We start from the raw sequence: 24,863 nt of genomic DNA, 5'->3' as shown, positions 1-24,863 counted from the left end.
CCTCTGAGATCTTGGGGCCAGAGTCCCGGATCCCTGCTTTTGCCAGGCCCTGCGCTGGTGCTCAACGCATTTGTTTGATTTTCTCCTGTCTTCTATGCCCTGTGGTTATCTAATCTCATGGCCAGGGGTTGGGACAGCCTGAGAACGCTGGTGCACACTCACCCTGTTTATAAGCACGCGTGGACACATTCATGAGCTTCATGGGTGCTGCAGAAGCTGAGCAAGTCTTTGGCTTAAATACTGCAGAGTTGCTTGCCCACGGTATGGGGGCACACAGTGAGAAAACTGATCTCGAAGTCCTGCTCAGGATACCGTCAGGTGAAGGTCCTCCTTTCTTTCACGTGCAAGACGAAGATCAGTCACAGCTCTCTTTTTGTGTGTGTGTGCTATAAACATCTCGTGCACTTGCATTGGATTAAAATTATGTTGGAAACCCAGTTGTGGGTCTTGGAGGGGAAATGCTGACCCGTTCTCTCGAACACACATTTTTAATCATGTTAAAGTCAGAAATCAGTGTAACTGATCATTTCCTGTGGATTTCCAAAAAACTCTGCAGTTTAGTTGTTATCAGGTCAGCAATATTTAAAGCCTTTTGCAAGCAGGCTAGCAGATTTCTTTACATACTTTATTTAGATACATTGGGAGTTTCCTTTTTTTTTTTTTTATTTATTGAATGTATTGGTTGAAGAAATAAATTCTTCCTTCTGACAGATCCTTAAGGTACATATGTGTGAAATGTATTATTATATAATAATGCGTATCAGTGGTAATTTTTTAAAAGTTTCTTAGCAATCTGTAACAGTACACAGTCCTAAAATGTCCTTTTAACAACTAAAAGCGGGCAGACCCCTGCGATTCCCACAGAAATTACACAAATTTATCTTGCAAGATTTATCAGTTAAGAAGAAAATTGCCCTTTTATGACTAGGTATTCTGAGCAGCACGCAGGGGCAGAGGCTGCTGTGATGAACTTCCCCCTTTGCCCTGTTCCTGTATCTGCACGCAGTTATAATTAGGCAAGAAAACAGCAGTATTTCAAGAGAAACTCTGACGTCAAATGCCTGCTTCCGAGCGTGTTTTATGTCCCCGTGTGGCTCCCCAGACCAGCGCTGGGCAGCCTCCTGGCGGGGATGCTCTGGCCGGGGAGCTGAGGGTTCGGGAGGGGGATTTTAGAATCACAAAATCATAAAGGTTGGAGAGGACCTCCGAGATCATCTGGTCCAACCATCCCCCTACCACCAATGTCACCCACTAAACCATGTCCCTAAGCACCACGTCCAGCCTTTCCTTAAACACCCCCAGGGACGGTGACTCCACCACCTCCCTGGGCAACCCGTCCCAATGCCTGACGGCTCTTTCTGAGGAGGAATTTCTCCTCATTTCCAACCTGAACCTCCCCTGGCACAACCTGAGGCCATCCCCTCTGGTCCTATCGCTGGTTACCTGTGAGAAGAGGAGACCCCCCAGCTCCCCACAGCTTCCTTTCAGGTACTCGTAGAGGTTTCAGGGAGCCTTGAGGATAACAGCATACAAATATTTTTTAATGGCACGGTCTGCAACAGCAGCAGCGTCCCGTACCTGCAGTTACCCTGCCCGGCGTAAAGCAGCGGGGAAAAGCCAAACCCGGCCGCGACCCCCGGCTCGGAGCGGGCAGGGCCGGGCCGGCTGGGGACCCCCCGGCAGCACGCCGCGGCCCCGGGGCGGGCCCCGCTGATGTCAGGCGGGACGGGGGAGGGAGGAAAGAGGGAGGGAAGGGAGAGCAGGAGGGAGGGAAGGCAGGGAAGGAGGGGGAGAGGCCGCCGTGTTCCGGGTCAGGCGCGGGAATGCGCGGCGGCCGCCAGCAGCGCTGCGCCCGGCGCCCCGCGATGCCCCTGCGGGGACGGCAGCGGCCCGGCGCCGAGCACTAGGGGCGGCCGCTCCCGGCTCCGGCTCCGGCTCCGGCTCCTTGGCCGTCCTCCTCCCACCCTCCGGCGGCCGCCTCGCTCGCCCGGGGGCCGCTCCTCGCCGCTGGATGCGGCTTGCCCGCCGCTTCCCCCCCGGCGGGGCGTCGCGGCGATGTTTCACTGCATCCCCCTGTGGCGCTGCAACCGCCATGTGGAGTCCATCGACAAGCGGCACTGCTCGCTGGCCGCCGTGCCCGAGGAGATCTACCGCTACAGCCGCAGCCTGGAGGAGCTGCTGCTGGACGCCAACCAGCTGCGGGAGCTGCCCAAGGTGAGCGGGGGTGTTTCGGGGTTTAGGGGCGGAGGCGGGGACCGCGGGCAGGTGCCCGGTGGCAGCGGGGTGCGGGAGGGGGCAGCGCGGCCATTTCACGCCGGGCTGGGGCAGGCCGGGCCGAGCCGAGCGGTTACCGCTCGGCTCGGCCCGGCCTGCCCCAGCCCGAGCGGATCCTCTTACCCCGACCCCATAAAGGAGGGGAATTGAGCCAGCGTGGCCCTCGTCCGCCCCGACCACTTTGAAACACCCCCCTCTGGCAGATAACAACGTGCACGTCTCTCCCTACGCTACTCCCAGGAACTACCTTGCGCTCCTTCCTTTCATCGCCACAATCCCCCTTTACTCGTCAGTGCCTCGCTTCCTCCAAAAAAAAACCCAACCAGATTCCTGTTTATACAGCTTTTCGGTAATAAAAAAAAAGCGATGCTTCTCTCAACCCAGCTTCACGGCGTTGGGGACGTGCAGGCTGGCACCTGGTGGCTTTGCTGGAGAAACTTTATCGCAGGATAGCTCCTAATGAGATACGCTCCTCAACCCGACAGCTACAGAGCGCGATCCACGCTTGGCTTGGTAAACCAAGGGCGTTTTGCAGAGCTTCCTCGTTAAACTTCAGGCTCCTCACACGCCGCCGTGAGCTGTGGTTGGTAACACGAGAGGGGAAGCGTTATCGAGAAGCTGTACCTAGGAGTGTGAAACTCTTCCTGCCTTGGAAGCTGAGCAACTGAGCTTAGTAGCCAGAAACGTGTTCAAAAGCACCTTTGTTTCTACCTGAACCAAAGTTGGTCTGTTCACGCTAAAACTTAAACAGCATTACTTTTTTTTTTTTTCACACTCATTGCTCTTACGTAAACTTCTTCTCACGTAATAAGAGTAAGTATGAGGAAGAAGTCCTTGTACAGACAGCAGTAAAGATGTTTAGTTGAAATGACTTTATTAAATATTTGGCTTTTTCTTCTGAAAAACCCAGAAACAGGTTTGTGCCTTGTTGTGACTGAGCTCTTTATCCTTCTGAAGTAGAGCAAAACTGGTTTACATAGCCTCAGTGTGGGTGCTATTTTTACTTCCAGCAATTTCTGCTGGCTTTGTGCACAGGCTAGGCGCATGAGCCTTTTTTTTTTTTTTTTCTGTGTGTGTGTACTGGACTTTTTTCATAGTGCTGGCTTTCAAGCTTGTACCCTTTTTATTATAGGAGTACTGAATGTGTGTGGTTTGAATCCCACTGCGAACTATGGCTCTCCCTTTGAAAAAAAAAAAAACAAAACAAGCCCCCCCAACTGGTGGCTGTGTACAAATATAAATGGTGAATGCAGATATGTCTGTTGTTCGTGGTATTACATACAATTTATTTCTGAAAATAGACTGCAGCTATTCATTGTTTCTCTTCTTCCTTGAACTGTAACTTATGAAATGGCCTTTTTTGTCCCACGATAACTAAAGAAGACCACTTCTTCCCATTACTTAGATATGCGTGCATATTGAGTCCTGTACATGTAAAAAACAAACAAACAAACCGGAGGGGGGACCAGAGTCCTTGGCATTGTAGTAGAATCAAGGAAATAAAGTTGAAGATTTTCTTCTTATGTGCATGGATCAGATTACAGTAGTGCCTAAATATACTGTAGGAATATGTTTGTGGGCTTTTGGCTGTGGTAGGAGGAATCCAGTGAAATACAACTGCGGAAGCATACTTGCATTATCTGTCCGGAATACATTCTGCCTTCTCTGCAACATAGGAAGGCATTTTTATTAGGGCTTTCTGCAGTGACCTATGAACTTTCCTCGTCAGTTCCTTATTAGTGGTTTCTGATAAGTGGAATATAGTGCCTTCACCTCAGATAAATGTTGACTCTGTAGGTATTTCAGGTACAAAAAATACAGCTGCAGTCCTGGATGTGATACCAATCTACTGAAGCTGGAAACAGATGGGAAGAACCTCGCTTGAAGTTTCTGCTAGCAAATATGTTTCAAAATTCTCCTGTAGGAATCTGGCTCGGGAGAATAATGGAAGATTTTTCTTTGAAAGTTAGCTACAGGATAAACTGTTGGTTCTCTGTATTAGAAGGTTAGTGTGATGAAAAGTGCAGAACTGGAAATATGTACAAAAAGCAGGGACACACCATACCTCTTGCACAGAAAACACTAGGGAAATCATGAGGGTGTGTAATTAACAAACTGTTAGGTCAGCATAGATCTTAGTAGTCATGAGGCCCTTAATCTCCTGCGGTGCATTATAATGGTCTTACCTTGCTTAAGTTTCCTATCTATGTGGATAAAGGCAGCAATGCAAAATGAAGCCATGATAGGCTCAGTTCGGTCCTTAGCACGTCCGGAGACTTGTTTAACTCTCGGTGACTTGCTCGTTAGACAGATTCCCATACTTGACAAAGTCCTGAAGTTCACAGCGATCTGTGCTGATTCCCAGTGAATCATCTGCAGACTGCTGATGCCGTCCGTGATGTATTCCGTAACACCAGTGAGGCATTCGTGTTGCTGAGATGTTCGTGATCCTCCTCAGGAAATTTCTGCTGTAAAGGCTCACCGTGAAATAATGAGGAAGGATCACTCCGTAGGCTGTTTGACTCACAGTGGAAGTTACAATAGCGGAATGAATGAGCAAAACCGTAACTGCTGCCCTGATCTTCATTCTGTGCTTTGGTAATTTAGACCTCATCTTCCTAATGTGGGGAGGAGCGGTCTGAAATGGCTGTTACAGCAGGCAGGAGGTCTTGTGAATACTCCTCTGGAGCCAAGCAGGTATCGGTGAGATCTTTCCTTGGCCATGCAGCAGCTCCGAGACACTGATGCCTGTTTTATCTCCAGACATCTGCTTTCCTTCCACTTGCGCATTTTTTTGCCCCTTAAAGCTTTCCAAGGCAGATAAATATCAGCACGTGGCACATTGGAGTAGATGGACTTTCTGCATTTGTTTTCCTTCCTGTGGTATGTACTAACAGGGTCTATTATAGGAGGGTGTAGTAACTGCTGAAAGGTTCTGCTGATTTCTGCCAGGCTGATGGGGCAGCTTGTGTTGGATGCACAAACTTCCCCCCTTCTCACCTGTTTCTCCCTGCCTCCTTCTGTGTTAAGTACCAGCTTTGGTTGGTTGGTTACACCAATGAAAGAATACTCTCCAGCACGCCCTAAAACCCCTGTTTTGAGGTACAGAAGCAGTCTGAGGCTTGTTTAATGTGCAATATTTGCTAACGTGCTTATTACTATTTTTGTAGGGCAGTAGAGCATGGCACACGCTGAGATCCTGTGCAAAACACAAAAAAAAACCCAACAAAATAAACTCAAAAAGCCCCCAAAAGACAGAAAACAACTTTAAAAAGTGCTGTAGTGTCGTGATTGGAAAAGACCAGCAGAGAAACTCAAAAACACTGGTGCATTATGAGAGTCATCTGAGCTATTCCTAGGAGAGGAGAAACAGGAAATAGTCTTGAATTATTTTGAAAGAATTACTTTGTTGGGTTTATTTCTGTTGTGTTGGCTGGCCAAAACGTATGGTAGAAGTCTTCACTTGTTTCTGAGGGGACAAGAAGGGTTGATCTGGAAAACATTTGAAAAAGAGATGTCCGAGAAGAGATGTCTCAGCTCCCCATTATTTCCACTCCTCACCTTGTTTTCTCCTTTGTGTGTTAATGCACACGTGGACCAAGACAAGAATGGGCAAACTTGGCTCCTCTGACCCACTCTTCCCTACATTTTTTTTTTTTTGTATATACCAGTCATCCTCTCAGGAATAGAAATACAAGTTAATCTTTTTGATTTGTATGGTAACTTTAAAAAAAAAAACCTTTTTGCTACTGCACAGCGATGCTTTTGGTTTGCCTTTTCAGTAAGTCCTCCTGTTCTTTTCCTAGGCCTCCCTAACTGCTCTGCCCCATTCCCCAGATTTCTCCTTCCTTCCACTCCCCAGTGACCTGATAGAGACCTTGCCTGTGCTCGTGCTGACAGTGACCTTTCTTCTCTCTTACCACCGCATGCACGTACCTTCCCTTCCTCCCCTGCCCTTCGGTGTCCCAGGATCTTGCTCACTTCCTCCAGTCTAAACAGCTCTTTCTGCCTCGTGTTTCTGCTCCTTGCTTCCTCTCTTTCACATCCCTTCTGTGCCTGATTCTTGACTGCCCTTATTTTTTTTTTTTTTCCCCTTTGCACTCTGCTCTCTCCCCTTCCTTTCTCCAGCCTCGCAGACTCCATCTCCCGCTCTTGCCCTTCCTGCAGGATGAGCCAGCCTGGTGGGATGTGCTGGAGGAGCAGGCTGTACTATTAAGCTGCTGGTGGTTTTCCACAATACTGAGGTCTCTATATCCCTTCTTGGCAGATGCGGATATTTTCCCACAGAACAGCAATTTCTAGCTGTCAGCATGCTTCTCACCGCTTCTGCTTTACAAGACAAATTAAAGAGCTGCGCCCTTCGGTCTCAAAAGGAAGGGCTTTGTCTAGGGCCAGTTTTGTGGAGGGTGGCTCTCCTTTAAAAAAAAACAATCCTCTTCGGTGTTGGATGCAGGCTATCCTATCCAAGTGCCTTGCAGTGAATCTTTGGTGTGTCTGATTTGATTGGGAAAAAGCATGTGGTCACCAACATGCACAGAGCAACATCAAGATGTAGTCTGTGCTTTTTTCTGGAGCCTGGACCAGTTTTATTTTCCTCGAGTGAAAACTTGGGGGCTAAGCTGTAAGGTGTAGCGTATCATTTGCTACGTGTCAAGAACTACACTTCACTGAAGAACAGGCTTTCTGGCAAATTGCTTTGATGGAAGAAAATAACACATTCTGCATGATGCATTTCGGTAGCTAATCTCATGAAAAGCATCAGGTAAAAATAGGGTGCTTTCAATTCTATAGATCAGTCTGACGTCCATTAAATGTTGTCTCCTACTTCTGTGCGTTAGAATTTAAGGGCCAGGACATCTTGTCAGCTTAATTTTGCCGTCTGTGGAATTTGCTGCGTTGTTTTTGTTTTCTTCTTCCCTGTTTTGCAGAAAATTGGAATTTCTTACAAACCTTTGAGTGCAGTATTACAATGTAGCTTTTATCTTAAATCACTAGCAGGTTTTTTTTGCCTTGGTGAGTAGTGGAAATAGCTTGACTCTTGTTTTGCTGCTGTTTTGTCTCGTGACTGCTACGTTGTTTTCCTCAAAGGATAAAGACCACTTTCCTATGAGACTTTGTGCAGATGTTGTTTACGTGAAAACTCCAGTGGGGGAAAAAAAAAAAAAAAGAGAAAAAAAATGTTACGTATGCACTTAGTTTAGCTTAAGAGTCTGCTGAGCTCTTTCTTCTTTTGGAGATTATTTTTATGTAGTGTTCGCAGACGTAATCTGATGGAACTCTGAATCATTGCACTTCTCTGAGCTTACCCGTAAGTGTGTCTGTCGTTTGTGATTTTTTCTGCTCGGTGCTATATGCTAATGCTTCTCCGCAGAGTTCTTTGGCTGTTGTGAGACCACGTCCCCAGGAGACCTGGTTAGGCCCTGGCCACCTCCTGTGCCCCAGTTTCCGTGTGAGAGAAACCCAAGCTTAGCACTCAGCTCGGCAGCGGCTGTGCGTCTCTTTATTATGTGTGGTGTTGAAATCCAGGGTGCTGTTATCGTAACAAAATCTTGTGAAGGCTCCCTACGGAAAAAAGGCGCTCTGTTCTTCCCATACCACACCTTGTTTTTTTGAAAATACCCTCTTTTAGACGAAATTTCACTGTTCTACCATAGTTTCTTCCATTATAGGCCTGAAAGACGCTTGGTTGACGGCCAGTAGTCAGCTGTGGAAAGAAATGATACACTAAACCTCTCTTTAGGTTTGTGCTTATGGGTTGTAACTGTCCCTTCTTAAAATGTAAACATCTAGAGCATTTTATTTACTTTTTTCAAATTTATAGATCTCATTGGGATCGTGGAGCTGTGGCGTGATAGCTCCCATGGCTGGAGTGCTGCGATGGATGGATATTGGCTCTGTAAGAAGAGACCGGGAAGACAAGGAGGGGGAGCTGAAGTTTGCATGACAGAGCAGAGGGGATATGTGAGGGATAAATGATGGGCCAGCTGAGAGCAGCCGGGGCTAGCATTGTTGTGGCTGTCTGCTCTGGACTGCCTGATCAGGAAGGAGTAGGCGAGGCCTTCCTCAGATGAGTAGATGAAGAAACCTCATGTTGGCAGACCCAGGTCCTTGCGGCAGACCCGAACCAGCCTGACATCAGCTGGAAGGACAGTCGTAAGCAACCCAGGAGGTTTCTGGAGTGCAGTGGCGATAACTCCTGACACGGGTGGTGGAGGAGTCAAAGAACAGAGGTGCTGTGCTGGGCCTCTGCTTATAACCAAGAAAGGACAGATCGGGATGTGAAGGTCAGGGGTGCCATGGCTGTAGTGGTCCTGAGATGGTGCAGTTCGGGATCCTGAGAGGAGGGAGCAGAGCAGAAGGCAGGATCTCAACCATGGGCTTCAGGAGAACATACTTGGGTGTGTTCAGGAATCTGCTTGGGGGAATCTGCGGGAGACTGTTCAGGAGAGCTGGCTGACTTTCATCGATTGCCTCTAATCTCAGGAAAGACCATTCTGATAAGCAGGAAATCAAGCAAAGGTGACAGGAAGTGTACAAGGATAAAAAAGAGCTCAATGACACTCAGACACAAAAAAAGGAAGCGTAGAGCAGGTTGGAGCATGGACAGGTGACCCAGGGGACACTGTATGGGGTTAAAAGCGCCAAAGCCTGTTTGGAGCTGAATGTGGGAAGGGCTGATGGGGGCAAGAAGACAAGCAGGTACCTCAGCAGCAAAAGGAAAAAAATGTGGTCCTGCATTTGAGTGGGGCAAGTGACTTGATGACAGAGGACACTGAAAAAGCTGAGGTACCCAAAGCCGCCTTCATCTTGGTCTCTACTGGTAAGACTGGCCCTTAACAGTCCCAGGTGCCTGAGACAAGTGAGGAAAGTCTGGAATAAGGAAGACTTACTTTTAGGTAAGGATCAGGTTAGAGAACAGTTAAACGATGTGAGCATATACAAGTCCATGGGACCCGATAGGAGACACCCATGAGTGCTGAGCGAGCTGGGCAATGTCACTGTGAGGCCACTCTTGATTATATTTGAAAGGTTTTGGTGATCAGGAGAAGATGCGCAGAACTGGAAGAAAGCAAATGTTCCCCGCATCTTCCTGTTGAAAATAGGAGTGACTACAGGCTGACCAGCCTCACCTGTGAAGGTGCTGATGAAAATCCTCCTGGAAGGCAATTCCTGCCATGTGAAGGACAAGAAAGTGGTTGGGGGTAGTTAACGTGGATTTATGAAGGAGACATTTTGCTTAACCAACCTGATAGCTTTTTCCAGTGAGATGAGTGGATGAGGGTGAAGCAGTGGATGTTGTTTGTCCTGCCTTTAGCCAGGCCCCTATAAATACAGATTGCTGTGTTGAAGGATCCACATAAGTTTATTATCAGCTAATTGTCTCTTTATTTTTTTCTGCTAGCATCCAGATTCTTCTGTTGTACTGCTTAAGACTTGAAAAAAGTACTGTGCCTTTTGACTTGAGATTTGAAAGACTGTGATCAGATGGAAACAGAGTAAAAACTTACTCTGGTGTCCCCCACAAAGTGTGACTTTGCTGTTAATGGCCATGAGGTTGATTGTGGCACATTTTTTGGCAAATTTTATTTGAAATCTGCTTGGTCGAAAGTATTTCCTAACGGCATTTTTATTTGCTTATTTATTTATTAAATTTATTCCTCCCAACATCAGCAGAACTCAGCTGTTACTAGGTGTGATTTTTGACCTCAGCTGGAAGAAAGGAATGAGGTGGTTATGTTTCAGTACTTCCAACTGTTTTTGTCCTGTAAAGAGTGTTTTGTTATAAAAGATTGGTAGAGCCCCCTTCTCCGTGTGATGTACATACAAGGATAAGACAAGGTTTGGGGGCAGAAGTTATACAAATGTAGCTCTGAAATAAGTTTTATGATTATACATAGTTATTTTTCTAATTATATCGTTTGGTCTAATAAAAGATGTTACCTCCTGACAACAATCTTGTATACTAGAAAAATGCATGCTACCAATTCATTAGTGAGATTAAATGCTTTTTTTTTTTTTTCTTCTCTTCAAAGGGCAAGTGCATTTAACTGCAATGAATCCGTGTTTTGTTGTAGCAGATGCTTTCTGGCCTCTCTGAAAGGCAGCGATATTTCCTCCTATCTTGGTACTCTAATGGCCATGGCATTGCGTGCTTGTTAAGCTGTGTTGCCTCTGCTTAATCAACATATAGGAGAAAATAAATCCTTGCCAACTACAAAACAGTACGAGGCAACCTGTTCATTGCTCGGTGGAGCAGCATTTTGGTTCTTTTCTGTACAGCAGGAGGAGAAGGTGAGTGGTAACAACCTAGGCTAGCTCCTGGAACCAGCCCATCATTGACTCTAGCTCAGAAAGTGGCAGGCCCTTTGAAAATAGGGGCCAGAAGAGGGGCAGGTAGGTGCTGAATGCCAGCTGCAGCGAGGCAGCTGTTGTCGTCTTTGCTCTCCCTCCTGTAGACCCTTCCTCACTGCACCCCTTCTGCCTGGCTGACCCTTCATGTCGGGCTTTGCAGCGTCACTGGAAGGGGAGATAGCAGTTGTAACATCTGGTTCTGCTTAGGATGGGCTGTGAGCTTTCATTAATCCTTTATTTTGTCATGAAAATTAATCATTTTATTAGTGTTTCTTGGGGATTCCTGCTTGAATGCCTGCCCCTGTGCTTTGTTCCATTATTATTCATGACGGCAGACTTGGTGCTAGGATGCTGCAATACCAAAGTGCAGTTTCAGCAAATTCTACAGGTGTAGCTTGAGCATATGAAAGTCTTTTACCATGCCAAAAACTTGTAGCAATTCAGTTTCTGCCACGAAACACGGGAGGACAGAATGAGAGACCTCAGGTGCGTGGAGCAGGCGTACGTTTGCTGTCTTTGTGCTGGCTGCTGAAGGGAGATTCATTGCTCCAGAGAAAATCCAGCAGCTGCTTCCAGAAACGCTCCGAGATAGAGGCATCAACTGCATGGGGACTCTGCTGTTCTGCACTGCTAATTAGTCCCTGTCCTCAGAAATCGTTTCAGTAGTTTGCTTGGTACTTGATTTGAAAATTAGCTCCTGTTTTTCCTGGAGGAGGAAGAGGGATCAGTATTTGTGAAACCTCTTCGGAGCTGTCCCTGCTCACAGGTGAAAGCAGCTGAGGTGACTGGAGGGATCCTGATCGGATGTTTATAGCAAGCTTTGGTAAAGTCCACACAAGGCTTCACTGGAGCCTGCCAGAAGCTCACTACACCTCATAAATCCAGAAGAGGATCCTGCTCCCTAAGTATTTTGTTGTGCACCTCGTTTGCCTGTGCTTCTCAAGCGCGTTGGTACTGGGGGGGCTGCAGGAGTGGGTTTTGTGGGAAGAGTCCAGGAGCTGCCCCACGTTACTGGCAGCAGTCTCTGGGATGGATTTAAGGTGAGGATGTAGAGGGTTAGTTAGTTAGTTAGGATGTAGTGTTAGTTAAGGTATGGCATCGATGTGTCCTGTTCTCTTGGGACCTGTAGTGCTGAATCACCTCTACGCGTCGTCTTTCAAAGGATCGACTGCAGACAACTTCTTTCATCAACCCTCCCTAAAGGGTGGTAGAAAAGGAATGAGGAAGATGTTGCCCTTTCCTCCTCGTGCTTGCCCTTCTTGCAAGCACAAGGAATGTGTTTGCATGTGTGCCTGTGCAAGAACTTATACTAAACACGTCCCCGGGAAGCAGTGCGCTAGCATTCAGTGCTGCTTCTGCCCCGGGAGATTTGAACCTTTACCTCCTGGTGTCCTGACCACCCAGCTGCATCTTAGCCTGAAGAAAGGTTGTGTTCCCCTGCTCTCTTGCTGAAACCCTAAAATGGTGCAAACAAAGAAGTGGCTTCTAGGGACCAAAAGCAAGTGCTTTTGTAGGTTGGTGATTTGAGACCTCCGGTAAGGTCCTGAATCACCAACTTAGGTTGGATATTAGGAAGAACTTCTTTTCTGAGAGGGTTGTTAGGCATTGGAATGGGCTGCCCAGGGAAGTGGTTGAGTCACCATCCCTGGAGGTCTGTAAGAGACATTTAGATGTAGAGCTTAGTGATATGGTTTAGTGGAGGACTTGTTGGTGTTAGGTCAGAGGTTGGACTGGGTGATCTTGGAGGTCTCTTCCAACCTAGATGGTTCTGTGATTCTGTGGAGCGGTGGAGAGAGTCGTACTGGCCATGTCATGAAGTTACCTCATGGGTTTAATGCTGTATCTTGTTTGCTGTTTTGTTAGCTTACCAAAACTGAGATCTTCCTGAAGCAGTACAAAAGAGGTAGAGGAAAGTGATTTCAATTTTAGCTATCTAGGTATTGAAAGAATACAGTTAACTCATCAACAGAGATGAACAAATAAAGCCAAGGCTTTTCCCCTTGATTTTGTTTACAGTGTAGGAGAAGAAAGTGAAGCCTGAAGAAAGATTTGAAGCAGGAATGCAAATAGGCGTTAAACTGCCTTTAAATTACTCTGTGCTACGTTTTAGTCTAAAATGCAGATACGCTTTAACTGGGCATTTACACGTTTGGAAAATGGGTGGAGTAAATAGAGGTGGTGGTTAAAGAATCGGGACCAGGCCATGTACTGTGTCTTGGTAATTTACTTACTCTTTGAATATAATACTGTAGTTACTTAAAAGAGCCTTAAAAACTGAGGCAGCTTGCATATTTTGAAAGTCCTCGTTGGTGTCAAAGGAAACCATGACATAAGAGCAAGTACTTAGAAACTTTTAAGCTTTTCAACAACAGCTCAGCTGCACACGGCAAAAAAGAAAAAAAATAATCTGTCTAGCCTGTGTAAATACAACCCTGGAAATAGAGTTAATTTGCAGTGTTCCTCCTCCTCCTCCTCCTCTCTCTCTTGTTTCTATTTCTGCTGAAGATTAGGCTGTAGATTATGTTAAAGTCTCTAGTTTTTGTTCTCTTTGCTGCTAGTAAACATTTGCCCTTTAAATAGAAACATTTTGCTTGAGACAGCAATCATTTATTTGTGCCACCTGTGCCAAACAGTTTGGAGTTTTGCTTTGCTGTGTCTCCAGCCCTGCTGTAGCTGCAGGTAGGTCTGTGTGCCCTGTGTCCTCCTCTGTTTTTAATTTCAGTTTCTGGTTGTTTTCACCTATTTACATTTTATTTATTTATTTATTTTTGCCAGGAAAGGTGCCGAAGCATTCAGGCAGCATTCTTGGGCATTCATGTTTTTGTTCCAGGAGCGGATCATTCAAAGGAAGCCAGCGACATGTGTTGTTTTGGCCACTTTCCCAGGAGAAAATCTTGAGTTTTATCAATCCAACAGGCCTGGCTTAATACTGTTAACTTCAGTTTCTAGCATGGAGAGTGCCAATGGTAATGGTATTTGTAAAAGACCAAAAAAAAGAAAAGTGAAAGTGGGGTCACACTATTTTTTTTTTTCAATTAGTCACTTGCTCATCTTTTTTTTTTTTTTTCCTTCCATTGGCTGATATTTACCCAATTTTGTCAGAATGAAGATGTTGGGATTTTTGTTTTGTTTTAGTATATGGCTGGGCGGAGACTTGCTTAATTTTTCAGTGGGAGAAGGGCTCTATTCAGGACGTGTGTTCTTAGAAAATCCCCCTAAGAGGAACCTCTATGCATTCTTTGATAGCAAGAAAAGCTTCAATTTAAGGCTGGAAATTGCCTCTAAATAGAAAGTTGTAGGCTTCTTTAGTGCTGATGCTCGTGGAATTATTTGTCTCATGGAGGCCCTGCTAATTAGGCTGGCTGAACCGAGTGGCATTAAGAGTGTTGCCAAGCTACCCGTGGAGCCGTCGGGGCTGCAATCAAACCCTGCTATTACGGCGTGCGGGGTGGATGCTCTCCTGTGACCCGGGTCCAGCTAACCAGCGGCTGTAAGGCGCTTTGCTCCTTGTTGCAGCTTTTCAAGCAGGGGCTGAGCTCTGGCCAGTGCATCACAGGAGGAGCACGTCTCTGCTTGGCGTATGCTGGAGCCGTTAACAAATTTGATCTGTATGTTTCCACTCGCTGATCTCTCTTCTGCATGCTCTTGGTTCTGTTTCTTCCCTGTGGACTTCCTGACAGGTAAAACAAGTACAGCAAAAAAAGAGTTACGGCTTGGTTCGCCAGGAGCACTCGAGAGCATTAGCACCATGCCTTGGTAAAGGAAGAACCGTTGCTGAGATGGGATGTACTAGCCATCCAGGAGTGATTAAGTTCTGTAGTTTAAAGGGAAAAAAAAAAAAAAAAAAACAAAGCAAGAAGTTCAAAGAAATGCCATTCACCTAACTGCAGTTTATGATTTTATCTGGCAAATGGTGTCATTCATTAAAAATTGTTATGCAAACTAGAAATAGAGCTCCCAGTTCATGTTTCTTTGAAGTAGTCGGTTACAGAAACAAGAATGCCTTTAAATATTACATAGTTTGTTTGTTGCATGTGTGTGCTTTGCACATCTAGTGACCGTATGCAACCCTGATGCACGGAGAGGTGAGGGCCCGTAAACCTGCCAAGGGATGCCCACCTCCTAATAGCTTTTTGATCACCGTTTTGTCTTCTAATCGCGTTCCTTCCATCTTTTAATTACGTTCCTTCTGTTTTTTCTCACTTGCAACTGTAAAGGGTCTCTGGCAAGGACAACTGGTGCTTACGGAGAAGGCTGGTATCAGCGCAGCAGCGTTTGTAACTGGTCTGTAGGTCAGCAGCTGCAAAGTGCCTGGGAAAATCTCTGCAGTGAGACACCTTGGCGGTGCTTTTTGCCGAGTATTTATTTTGGCCAGCGCTGGGATGGATTAGGATCTCCTCTGTGGGATGTACTCCTGTATTTTAACAAAAGTATCTTTAAGTGCTTTTCTCGGCTGTTGATGGATTCTTGCTTTTGTCGTATTAACAAGTATTTAGCAAAAGGGGTGCAGTTGTTTTAGAAGATAATACGTTCGTGATAGGAAAATGCAGTTAGGGATCTGGCGAGGACAAAGAAGGATTAAAAAAAAAGAAACAGATTTGTGTCTATTTTAATTGTAACACATTTTTATAGAGCTTAAAATTGCTTACAATTCTACGTTTCATCTTCCACTTAAAATTTTAATGCCGTTATCAGAGCCTTTAATGCTTTCAGGGGAGGAGTGCCGTTCTCAAAATGCCTTTTAATTATCCTGCTCACATCTAGCGCACCTTCTGCTTGCTGAGTGTTTAGAAACTTTTCAGAGCTCTGTCCTTTTTAATCCCTGCAAGGAAGCCATGGTTTTGAAGGAAAACATTTATTTCAATCACGTTCTGTTTTTCTGAGACAAGGAACAAAAATGTGTATTGAAACTGTGCTGGGGTTGCAAAGTCTTATAATTAAAACCTGATTTATGATCTTGGGCATAGGGCACTCAAACTAAGATTGAAAACCTGTACCATAATAACAGATTCAGAAGACTGTCTTTTGCCTTGTATCCTAGTAAGGTGCCTGTCTTACTGCCCCTTGTCAAGGCGATTTAAGGTAGAATTGGCTGATAGTCAGAAAACTCACTTACAGCACCTTAAAAAAAAAAAAGGCGCTAATTTCCAAGAATGGATTTTAGATGATTAAACAGAAGCTGATACCCAAAACCTGCTAGCATCTTCCTGTTGCCCCAGAAGTTTCCAGAGGGGAAGAGAGCACAAGGGTGCAGGCGTGCACGCGTGCTGCCAGTGGATGGGATGGGCAGGCTCTGAGTGCTGTGTAAAAATGCCTGTGCAGCCCAGAGGCCCCAAACCCTCAAAATACGAGGAGTCCAGCCAGTCGTGGTCAAGACTATGTGTGTGTAACAGCACTGGGTGCTGCCCAAATCCCCACTGCTTGCAGTCACTCTCAGCCAAGTGCCTAGCTTGAAGAGAGGAAGGCTGTGGTGAGGTGAGGGCCCTCAGCCTGTCCGAGGGACGCCTACATCTTCGTAGCTTTTTAAAGCCCATTTTGCTTTTCAGCCACCAGCTGCTCCTAGCACCTGATCCGTGCCCTGTAAAGGTTGACCCGAGGAGCAGTGCCTGCTCCTGGGCAGCAGCCTGGCACTGAAGATGCCACTTGCATGCTTTAGCTCCTCCTCATGCTGCAGAGACTTGAAATCAGGTGCATCACACACAACTTTCATTAGTCCTTCTGAAACTGGGCCGGTCTGCAGACAGGAACATGGGATTTATGAGGCTGGAAGGAAAGTATTCCTGGGGGAGGCCAGCTCTGTAACCTAGCTGGTTATTGTGCTCGCCTGCTAAGACCTTGGCAGCCCCTCTGTGTGGGTTTTCTGGATCATCCTGTAGAGTGTCTGTGTGCATTAACTTCCCGGTGACCCCGGTGTGTAATTAGGATGCTTTCAATTACCCTGATGGGTAACTTCACCCCGTTAATGATGTTGAAGCAGGCACTCTGGATTTCACTAGTGTCTGTCTGCTGTGATCTTCAATAGCTGGCTTTACAGATACAGTGTTTGCATGTAGAAAATAAAATGTTCCTTCTGATGCAGTTCTGAAAGAGGTCTGCATAACTGATTTTGAGCAATAACTTCAGCTCAAATTCTGTAAACAGCTTCCAGTTTAACTTATACATCGTGCTGTTGTTTATCAGGTTTGTGTGTGAGTTTTATGAATATCTTCTGACATGTTATTTTTTTCTTTCAGCCTTTCTTCCAACTTGTGAAGTTACGGAAACTTGGACTTAGTGATAATGAAATCCAGCGACTTCCTCCAGAAATAGCAAACTTCATGCAGCTGGTGGAACTTGATTTATCTCGAAATGGTAAGTTACAAAGTTAAGTTGTTTGATTTTTATACTGTCACATGATGTGATCTACAAAGCTGGATTAGTAGGGTTTTTCTGTCTCTGAAGCTGCTATCTACGTCCTGCAGAATGCTCTTCTGTGTAATGCATGGATCTGCCTGTAGTTCAAGATGGGAAGGAGGGAATGAGCAGAGGAGAGGCAGTGGTAGAAATACAGTAAAAAGATAATGCTTAACTGTAGTTTTGCTGTTCTGAGAGTTTGCCTTATTTTCCAATTTAAGGAATGCTTTGCCTTATTTTCCAATTTGAGGAATGCCCTGTTTTTATGTGTATCTGTCACTATGTTTAACCTCTTTTTTCTTAAATTCTAGGCATTTGGAGAGCTCAGGGAAAGAAATTTTCCCTGAGCTCTCCAAATGCCTAGAATTTAAGAAAAAGAGGTTGAAAGAATAAAGCTCCTGTCTGCCCAAAAAAGAGTGCCTCTAGGTTAGAAGTTGAGTTCTGTATTTCTGCTGTCCTCTTTACCTGTGATTAGCAAGAGGCAGAGTGCTTGTATTTCTAGTTTTGCTTCTGGAAGAAAAATCAATCTTATCACTTGCAGAGAGAAATTCAGAAAAGGATGCTGGGAGAAACTGTATTTTAAAATCTGTTGTTGTTGGAAACCATGTGGATTTACCACTCTGTTGTAAAGTTTGCTGCTGCTCTTATAGTGTCTTAAGCCGTGATGGAATGAAATCAGCTTGGGTTTTGACCTCCTCCCCCCCTTTATTTTTTTGGTGACCTGGTGAACTTAGCCATTCCGAAAGAAGTTCGGGCCTGGTGGGTCACCTTTAGGCAGCCTTATGACCCAGTGGTCTAGAAAAAGCGAATCAGCGTTACCAAATTAGAGCAACTGTCAGCTATTTCTGCCTCCGTACATTCAGTGGGTATGCACAGAATGCTCTCTGAGGTGTGACGGAGGGGGGAGGGAGAGACCAAGGCTGTGCAGCCTTGTAAATAAGTGAGGGATGTAACTGAATATTAGGAGAAAAAATAATGCATTGGGAAGCCTTTTCTTGTGACAGTTCAACATCACGTTGACTCTGTGCTGCCAAAGAATATTCAGTGGTCACCTCGCCTTCCTGTAACTATTGGAATTTTGCATCTTTCCTTTGTATTTGTTTGGTGCTTCTAATGCAATCTGGTAATCTGATGAAGCATAATGAGACTCTAGGCAGTGTCTAAAAAAAAACCTGTGAACCATATAATGTTATGCACATTTGCAAACCTCATAAAAGAAGAAAACTGGAAAGAAATCACCTAAGAAACAGAAGAGACACATTAGTTAAAATATTTTAGAAATACATGAGAATTAACTGACGCAGTATTTTGGCTACTGGGTTTGGCTGAGATGGGTGCTGTCTATGACAGATCTTATAAAAGGAAATACTGTGTTGGCTTAGTAACTCTTTTTGCCAATGAATAACTAGCTGCAAAAGAGCTGATGGATCAGAGCCATGTGAACTATTGTCAGCCTGACTTGAAAGTTGGCTTGAGAGCTGAACTGTAACAAGAACAGATGGTGTGAACATTTATGGTTGGGTAGATGCATGTGTCATTAGAAGTTACTGCACCAGGAAGTGTTTTCTAAAGTGATGTGTTGGGCTAATGCAGGTTGCAGGAAGCAATTTCTTTGCGATGTCCAAAGTCCAATGTTAATCATGCATTTTATTGCGTTGCTTATTCTTCTCCGTGGTTCATTACAGAAGGTGACTGATACTGCTGTCCTGTGCTTAATCACGTTTCAGATACTACACGACTCAAACTGAAAACAAAACGCCCCGTGAGGTGATACAGGGGTCCGCTGCAGAAGAAGGCTGATGTTACTTTCCACTGTTTAGTCTTTTTTTGGTTGTCTCACAACTCCTTTGGCTCTCCAAATTAAAAGGCAAAACACACACCATATGTGATGCTGCAGGGGGAAATTCTCACATGAGATTTTGGCTATTATAATATTTTTGTTTCTTAGCTTTGTATTTAGAACCCAACTTCCAATATGTTAGATTCGCAACCTGCCAAAGATTTCTCCTGTTCCCTGGTTTGCACTTCATCAGTTTCTGTTTTTCTAATTAAAAAACTATTTAGGGAAAAAAATGAGAACTCTTTGTATTCCTTTCAGGCACGGAAAAACAGCCCAGCTTTTCAAAATTCAGTATGCGGCATGAATAGGAAAGCGTGATGGTGACATCTGAACTTGGGAAATAAGAGATCATTGTTCTGTGTTTTTTGTTGTTTTAGCTGTCTGGTTCGCTGTACTAATTGCTTTCAGTTCTGGCCATTCTGTTTCCTCAAGAGCTTAAAAATGCAAATATAAATTCATTTAGTGATCTGTGTGAGGAGTAGCCCTCTATATTTTAACCTCTCATCAAAGGAGGAGGACGAAAGGCTTTTGAATAAACAAAGTGCTTCCATTTCCCTCTTAGTAAAATAGTAACATGCCCTCCTTTCTCATTGCCTTCTAATCCTTTGGTCTGCGTGTGATCTCGGAAGCTGCGTGAGCTGGTGCGTATGTCGGATGGCTGAACTTTGGGATGCTTCCAGCCGTGGCCCGCTGTGTTCTGTGCAGTGATGAGGAAGGTGGGTCGATTCCCCTCCAGTGGGATCCCTGCTGACCCTTCGGGGCCAGCTCTGGATGCCTGTGCAGTGCAGCATTACATTCTCTAAGTGTAGCTCTAGATCGTGGGCCCTCAGTAAAAATGAACGGGGAGCTGGTGTTGTTTAGCCTCGAGAAGAGGAGGCTCACGGGAGACCTCATCGCTCTCTATAGGTACCTTAAAGGAGGCTGTAGAGAGGTGTGGGTTGGTCTATTCTCCCACGTGCCTGGTGACAGGACGAGGGGGAATGGGCTAAAGTTGCGTCAGGGGAGTTTTAGGTTGGATGTTAGGAAGAACTTCTTTACTGAAAGGATTGTTAGGCATTGGAATGGGCTGCCCAGGGAGGTGGTTGAGTCACCATCCCTGGAGGTCTTTAAAAGACGTTTAGATGTAGCCCTTAGTGATATGGTTTAGTGTAGGACTTGTTAGTGTTAGGGCTGAGGTTGGACTAGGTGACCTTGGAGGTCTCTTCCAACCTAGACAATTCTGTGATTCTGTGAACTCTTGGAGTGTGGCTTTCTTAGATTCCCAGATGTTTTAAAATGCCCAAGACACGTTCATGTGTGGTAAGAATGTGCTACAGCTAATCTTTTAAGCAGTTTTTGGTTAATGAGTGAATATAGGACTACAAAACTCCTTCAAAATAAAACTTGAGAATCTTCAGCAGGTGTAAACTTGATGTTCTGTTGTTGTGGGGTGGTGTACATGAGGGAGGTCTGGTGACAATAAGGCGAGACAGCAGAGTGCAGAAGGAAGAGGGTTTGGAGAAGGCTAGGAGCTGTGTGATCTTAAACTTTTCCTTGATTGATGCTATTTCTTACTCCTCTGTGAGGATGTGTTCATGTAGGTTTCATAGGAAGCATCCCCACCATGCTTTTCTGGTCCGGATGAGGCTGGTATTTGAGCAAAGGCTGAATGGGTGAATCGAAGATGGGAATATCAGAGGGCAGAGGAAGGCTGTGCTGAATGAACATCACAGCGAGGGTGAACACTTTGAAGGTTCTTTGGCATGCACTTCATCTCTGCCCCTAGGTCTCAGGTTGTTCAAAAAGCAGATGTACCGGGTCTGAAGCTGAGGAAAGCTGACTTACGGGATTTGACAGCGGATGCTGGAGCTTTTGGGTTGCTGGCAGAGTGTGTCTGAGACTAGGAGTGTTCCCTGTAGCATCTTCTGAGGCACGGGACCCTGCTGCTCAACTGCTGGGTGTCTGAGGTGTCTGCTGGTTCCCTCAGCCTCCTCACAGTTAGGTAAATCCCATCCAGGATTCTCACCTCGCTGGTGAACTTGGGGTTGCTGAAGCAAACGTACGTAGTTTGGGCAGGGCTCCTGTGCTTTGCATCGAGTTTCAGAGCAAGTCTTTGCTCTGCGTGGTACAGGAGAGATCCTGCTCTAGGCAGAATAAGAAATGTGCGTGTGCTGTTTTCCCACAGCACTCAGGACAAGCTCTCAGTCTCTGAAGACCCTGTGATTGAGAAAAGTACAATCCCGAGGAAGAAAGATGCTATGAAATTTCTGCAGCTTTTCCTTGGAGCCTCAGCAGGCGCTGCGCTTGAGCTTCCCTCACTCCAGTGCTTCTTTTTTGAAATCCCTTGGAAGTGCAGCAGGCTGCTTGCTGCCCATGCTGTTCCTCCCGCAGAGGTTTCCTGCAGCGGCTCCCCACCCCCCTTTTCTGCAAAATCCCCCGCAGAATCCCTTGGGGGCTAAATTCGTAGAGCTTAGGGCCCTGCCATCCCAGATTCATTAAAATGTTAATGGCTTTTCTTGTTTTGTAGCTTCTTCCAGACAGGAGGGGTGCAGCACGAAGTTTCTGTAGTTAACGTAATGCATGCTGATATTTGGGATTATGCATGCCATGTGTGTGTGCTGTACTGTTGCAGACATGGTGCATTCCTTTTTATTGTCCCTCTTCTACAAGAATGTGTTTTTATTTGTTTGCCTTTGATAAGTATTAAATCCCCTAGATTCCACGGATATGTTTTTGTCATGTTGAATATTCCTTAAAACGCCCCACAGGTGTTAACTTATTTGTAGTATTTTTGTCTGAAGGAAGTTCCTACCCCGCATACTTTCTCTTAGTAATTTACGTAGTGTGGAGTTTGGGATTATTATTATTTTTTTTTTCTTCTTAAAACCTTTGTAGTGGGTTTTTGCTGGTTCTGCTTCTGACTGGTCTCCGTGGAGCTGTGATCGGTTACGTGGTGAACCGAGGAGTGATAGGTTTGCTGTGGCAGCTACTAAAGAAATCTGTGTGGGCAGGCCTTGTCAAGCCATGTTTGACTCAGCATGGTGCTTGGTACCAGAATCTCAAAATGGTTCTTTGCTTTGATATCACTTAATAATAATAATATTTCAGTTCAATGTGGGTGCTTGGATATGTACTGTAGAGACAGACTCTGGCTATATATTAGTTACTACCCATTTCTGCAGTTTCTGGTTAAACTGAGCTCATGACTACAGAGAGTACAGTTGTTTTGGATACAAGCGTCATGAAATCAGGATCTGCATTCCGAAAATCCTGTCTCAACACAGTTGCCACATTATGGCAAATATGCTACCGCTTCTGTGCAAATAATTGCATGTTTCACAAACGATAAATATGCTGCTTCAGGATTACCCTAGGAGTAGAAATGGTTCCTCAGAAGCATCTAAATAGTAGTAACACTGTGGTGTGAGGAGAGAGCTACTGCTGCTGAAGGCTGACAGTCTGATCAGTGCCCAACATCCCTCAGGTCAACTTCTGGCAGCTGCAAGCCATTGTCCCAAATGCAGTGAGCCTTATTTTACGTTTTCCTCCTTCCAAAACGCATTATATTTGTAGACTTGGACATTTTTAGTTGATACTGTCGTCAGTTATTATTGTAGTTTCAGAAATCAAGAGCAGCAGTATTTAAACTCCATTTTCAGTTGCAAGCAGTTTGATATTACTGCTTTGTATTCGAAAAGTTTATTCTTTTCAGTTGCTTTACGGTCTAATTAAAAGTCCGTTTGCAGGTCTTAGTCATCCTCGGAACACCACATTCATTGCATGCTGCATGATATGTACGTTTATTCAAAGAAGTATTTTAAAGCTTCCTTAGGGTGCTTCTGGAGCACAGGTAGCTGATGTACAGTGTCAGTTAATGCAGCAGGAGAGCGGTGTGTAATCCGTGCTTCACTTTCTCTCAGTGTCATCTCACTCACTTGTATTGCAGCATGCACACCCATGCTTTCCCTTTTAATTCAGCTGTCTGCTATCGAATACACACCTGTCATCCCTTCTCTAGAATTATCTTCCTTCTGCTCGTAAAATGGGTAAGTATCCCCACAAAAAAAGCAAGATAACCAGTGTTTTCAGACTAGAGGTACTGACTGAGAGGAAAGGGCTTGAACACTTGTTTCAGTACAGCCTGGGCTGGTGACCAGGCCATTTAACAGTGAGAACATAAGCTAATTAGGCAGAAGCACTCTAAGGCTTCTGATCCTGTCCTGCAGTTCCACTCAGGCTACGCTCCCTCATCTACCAGCTGCTGCCTTTTGACCTCTGGTCTAACCTCAGATTTCTCTCTGTCTGCCTGTGCTGCGCTTCTCCAGCATCTGAACGAGACCTCCTCCATGAAGCCACCTCCCTCTTGGGCTGGCACCAGCTGCCCCATCACAAATGTGCTGGTACAATGCTGGCAGTAAATGGTAAAACCCAGACTGCTGGGAAGTACATTTAAATTGACACTTGCTTGGTGGATGAGAAAGAAAAAGATGGAAACAAGATGTGTGGTGAGGCAGTAGAGTTTGCAAATGGATATTTTTTTTGTTAAAATAAGTGGCTGCTAGATTTGGTAGGCTTCTTTTTCACCTTCAGAGCTGCTCTCTGTTCAGGTGAACACTTAAAGACTTGCTCTCCACTTCCTGCCGTAGATGGTTCTTACCTGATACAAGAAAGCATCCTATGAATGCTCTCACTGTAACACTCATTGTGAACACCTGAAAACCAAGGGATATCCCATCAGAGACTATTGTTGCTTGTGTAGTGGCAAAACACTACTGCAGGTGACGAAAAACCTTAGCCTACGTCAGGCTAGCGACTTATATTTGTGTGTGTGCTAAGAAAGGTAAGGCTCCCTTGTTGCAGACTAGCAGAAAACAGAATTTTTCACTCTTTCAAGTGGTTGCTTGCTGGCAGTTGTGTGCGTGTTAATACTAATTTCTAGTGACATATTTTCTTGTATTATCTCCCACACCTCTCTTGAAGTTAGTTTAAAGATACTGTTTAAAACACAGTATCATCTTCATGTTTTAAATGTGAAATTTAGGGATCGATACACAAAGAAGAGTACTAGGGAAGAAAAACGTCTACTGCAAACTGCTTTCAGATGTGGAGCACTGCTGAACCCCATAGACGTGTAGAAATTCTTGCTCACTTTGAAGAAGTGATGTGCAAGTTGGAATTTGTGAATCTCTGTTGCTAAAATTGAGATGAATGTGATGCCTGTAAGTTGCAGGAGGAGGAGGTGAGCTTTGCAAGGTGAGAGAGACAAGACCCTACCTAGTCAGTGAAGAAAGCCTGTCAGGGAAGGGGAAAGAAAAGAAATGGCAAGTGCTGGCTGTGATTGGGAAAGAAGATAAGTGAAGTCTCATGATAGAATGATCTAATTAGGGAAGTTTAGAAAGTGTTATTTCTAAATGGATTACAGAAAAGTAGATTTTTTCCAACACAGTGATTTTTCTGTCATGGCATATTCTGCCAGATTTAGCTGTTTTTCTAGGGGAAGCATGCTGAAGTACGTGTGTACGTATCTAGCAATTTTCATCCCAGTACTTGACTTGATCCAAATTCAAGAGAAGGCTGTGGATGATTTTGAAGTTTTTTATATTTATTTACTTATTTATTTATTTATTTTTTGAAATCAGCAGGAAAGAGTTAGAGACAGAAACCTTTGGTCAAGCATTAAACATCAGTTCATATGGGAGTGACGTAAACTAAATACTTCAATTTTCTTTGTCATTTTTATGATCTGTAATCTAGATTACAATCTGCAAACAGGCTTTGCTAGCTCTTTTTTTGCAGTGTTACGTGGAGTTTTTTTAAGGAAGGTTAGATGTGATGACCATAAAGTTACTGAAGAATTGATCCAATAAACGTGCAACTTCGCTGTTGCAATGCTTACGCAGTATCTGTCATCCACAGCTTCATAGGTAGAATGCTATTTTTTTCTTAAGTATTTAATTCTTGCTAGCCATGAAGTCCAAGACAGAAATCTTCATAAAAATGTGTCCTAGCCTTGTTTAACTCTCTC

The 24,863-nt window shown here is 44.9% G+C and overlaps 1 protein-coding gene across 1 annotated transcript in view; it reads left to right on the top strand.

The window, feature by feature from the left end:
- The first annotated feature begins 1,773 nt into the window (after positions 1 to 1,773).
- The window catches only part of LRRC1 (leucine rich repeat containing 1), a 70,685-nt gene continuing 47,595 nt past the window's right edge, over positions 1,774 to 24,863 (top strand). The window contains exons 1-2 of the mRNA XM_048078036.2: positions 1,774 to 2,214; positions 16,860 to 16,977. Of these exons, the coding sequence (XP_047933993.1) occupies positions 2,056 to 2,214; positions 16,860 to 16,977 (277 nt within the window). The 5' untranslated portion in view covers positions 1,774 to 2,055. The remainder of the gene's footprint in view (positions 2,215 to 16,859; positions 16,978 to 24,863) is intronic.

The sequence above is a fragment of the Anser cygnoides genome, chromosome 3, assembly GCF_040182565.1.
Source record: "Anser cygnoides isolate HZ-2024a breed goose chromosome 3, Taihu_goose_T2T_genome, whole genome shotgun sequence".
Classification (NCBI taxonomy): domain Eukaryota; kingdom Metazoa; phylum Chordata; class Aves; order Anseriformes; family Anatidae; genus Anser; species Anser cygnoides.
The sequence above is the reverse complement of the archived record's forward strand: the minus strand, read 5'-3'. Positions and strand labels throughout refer to the sequence as shown.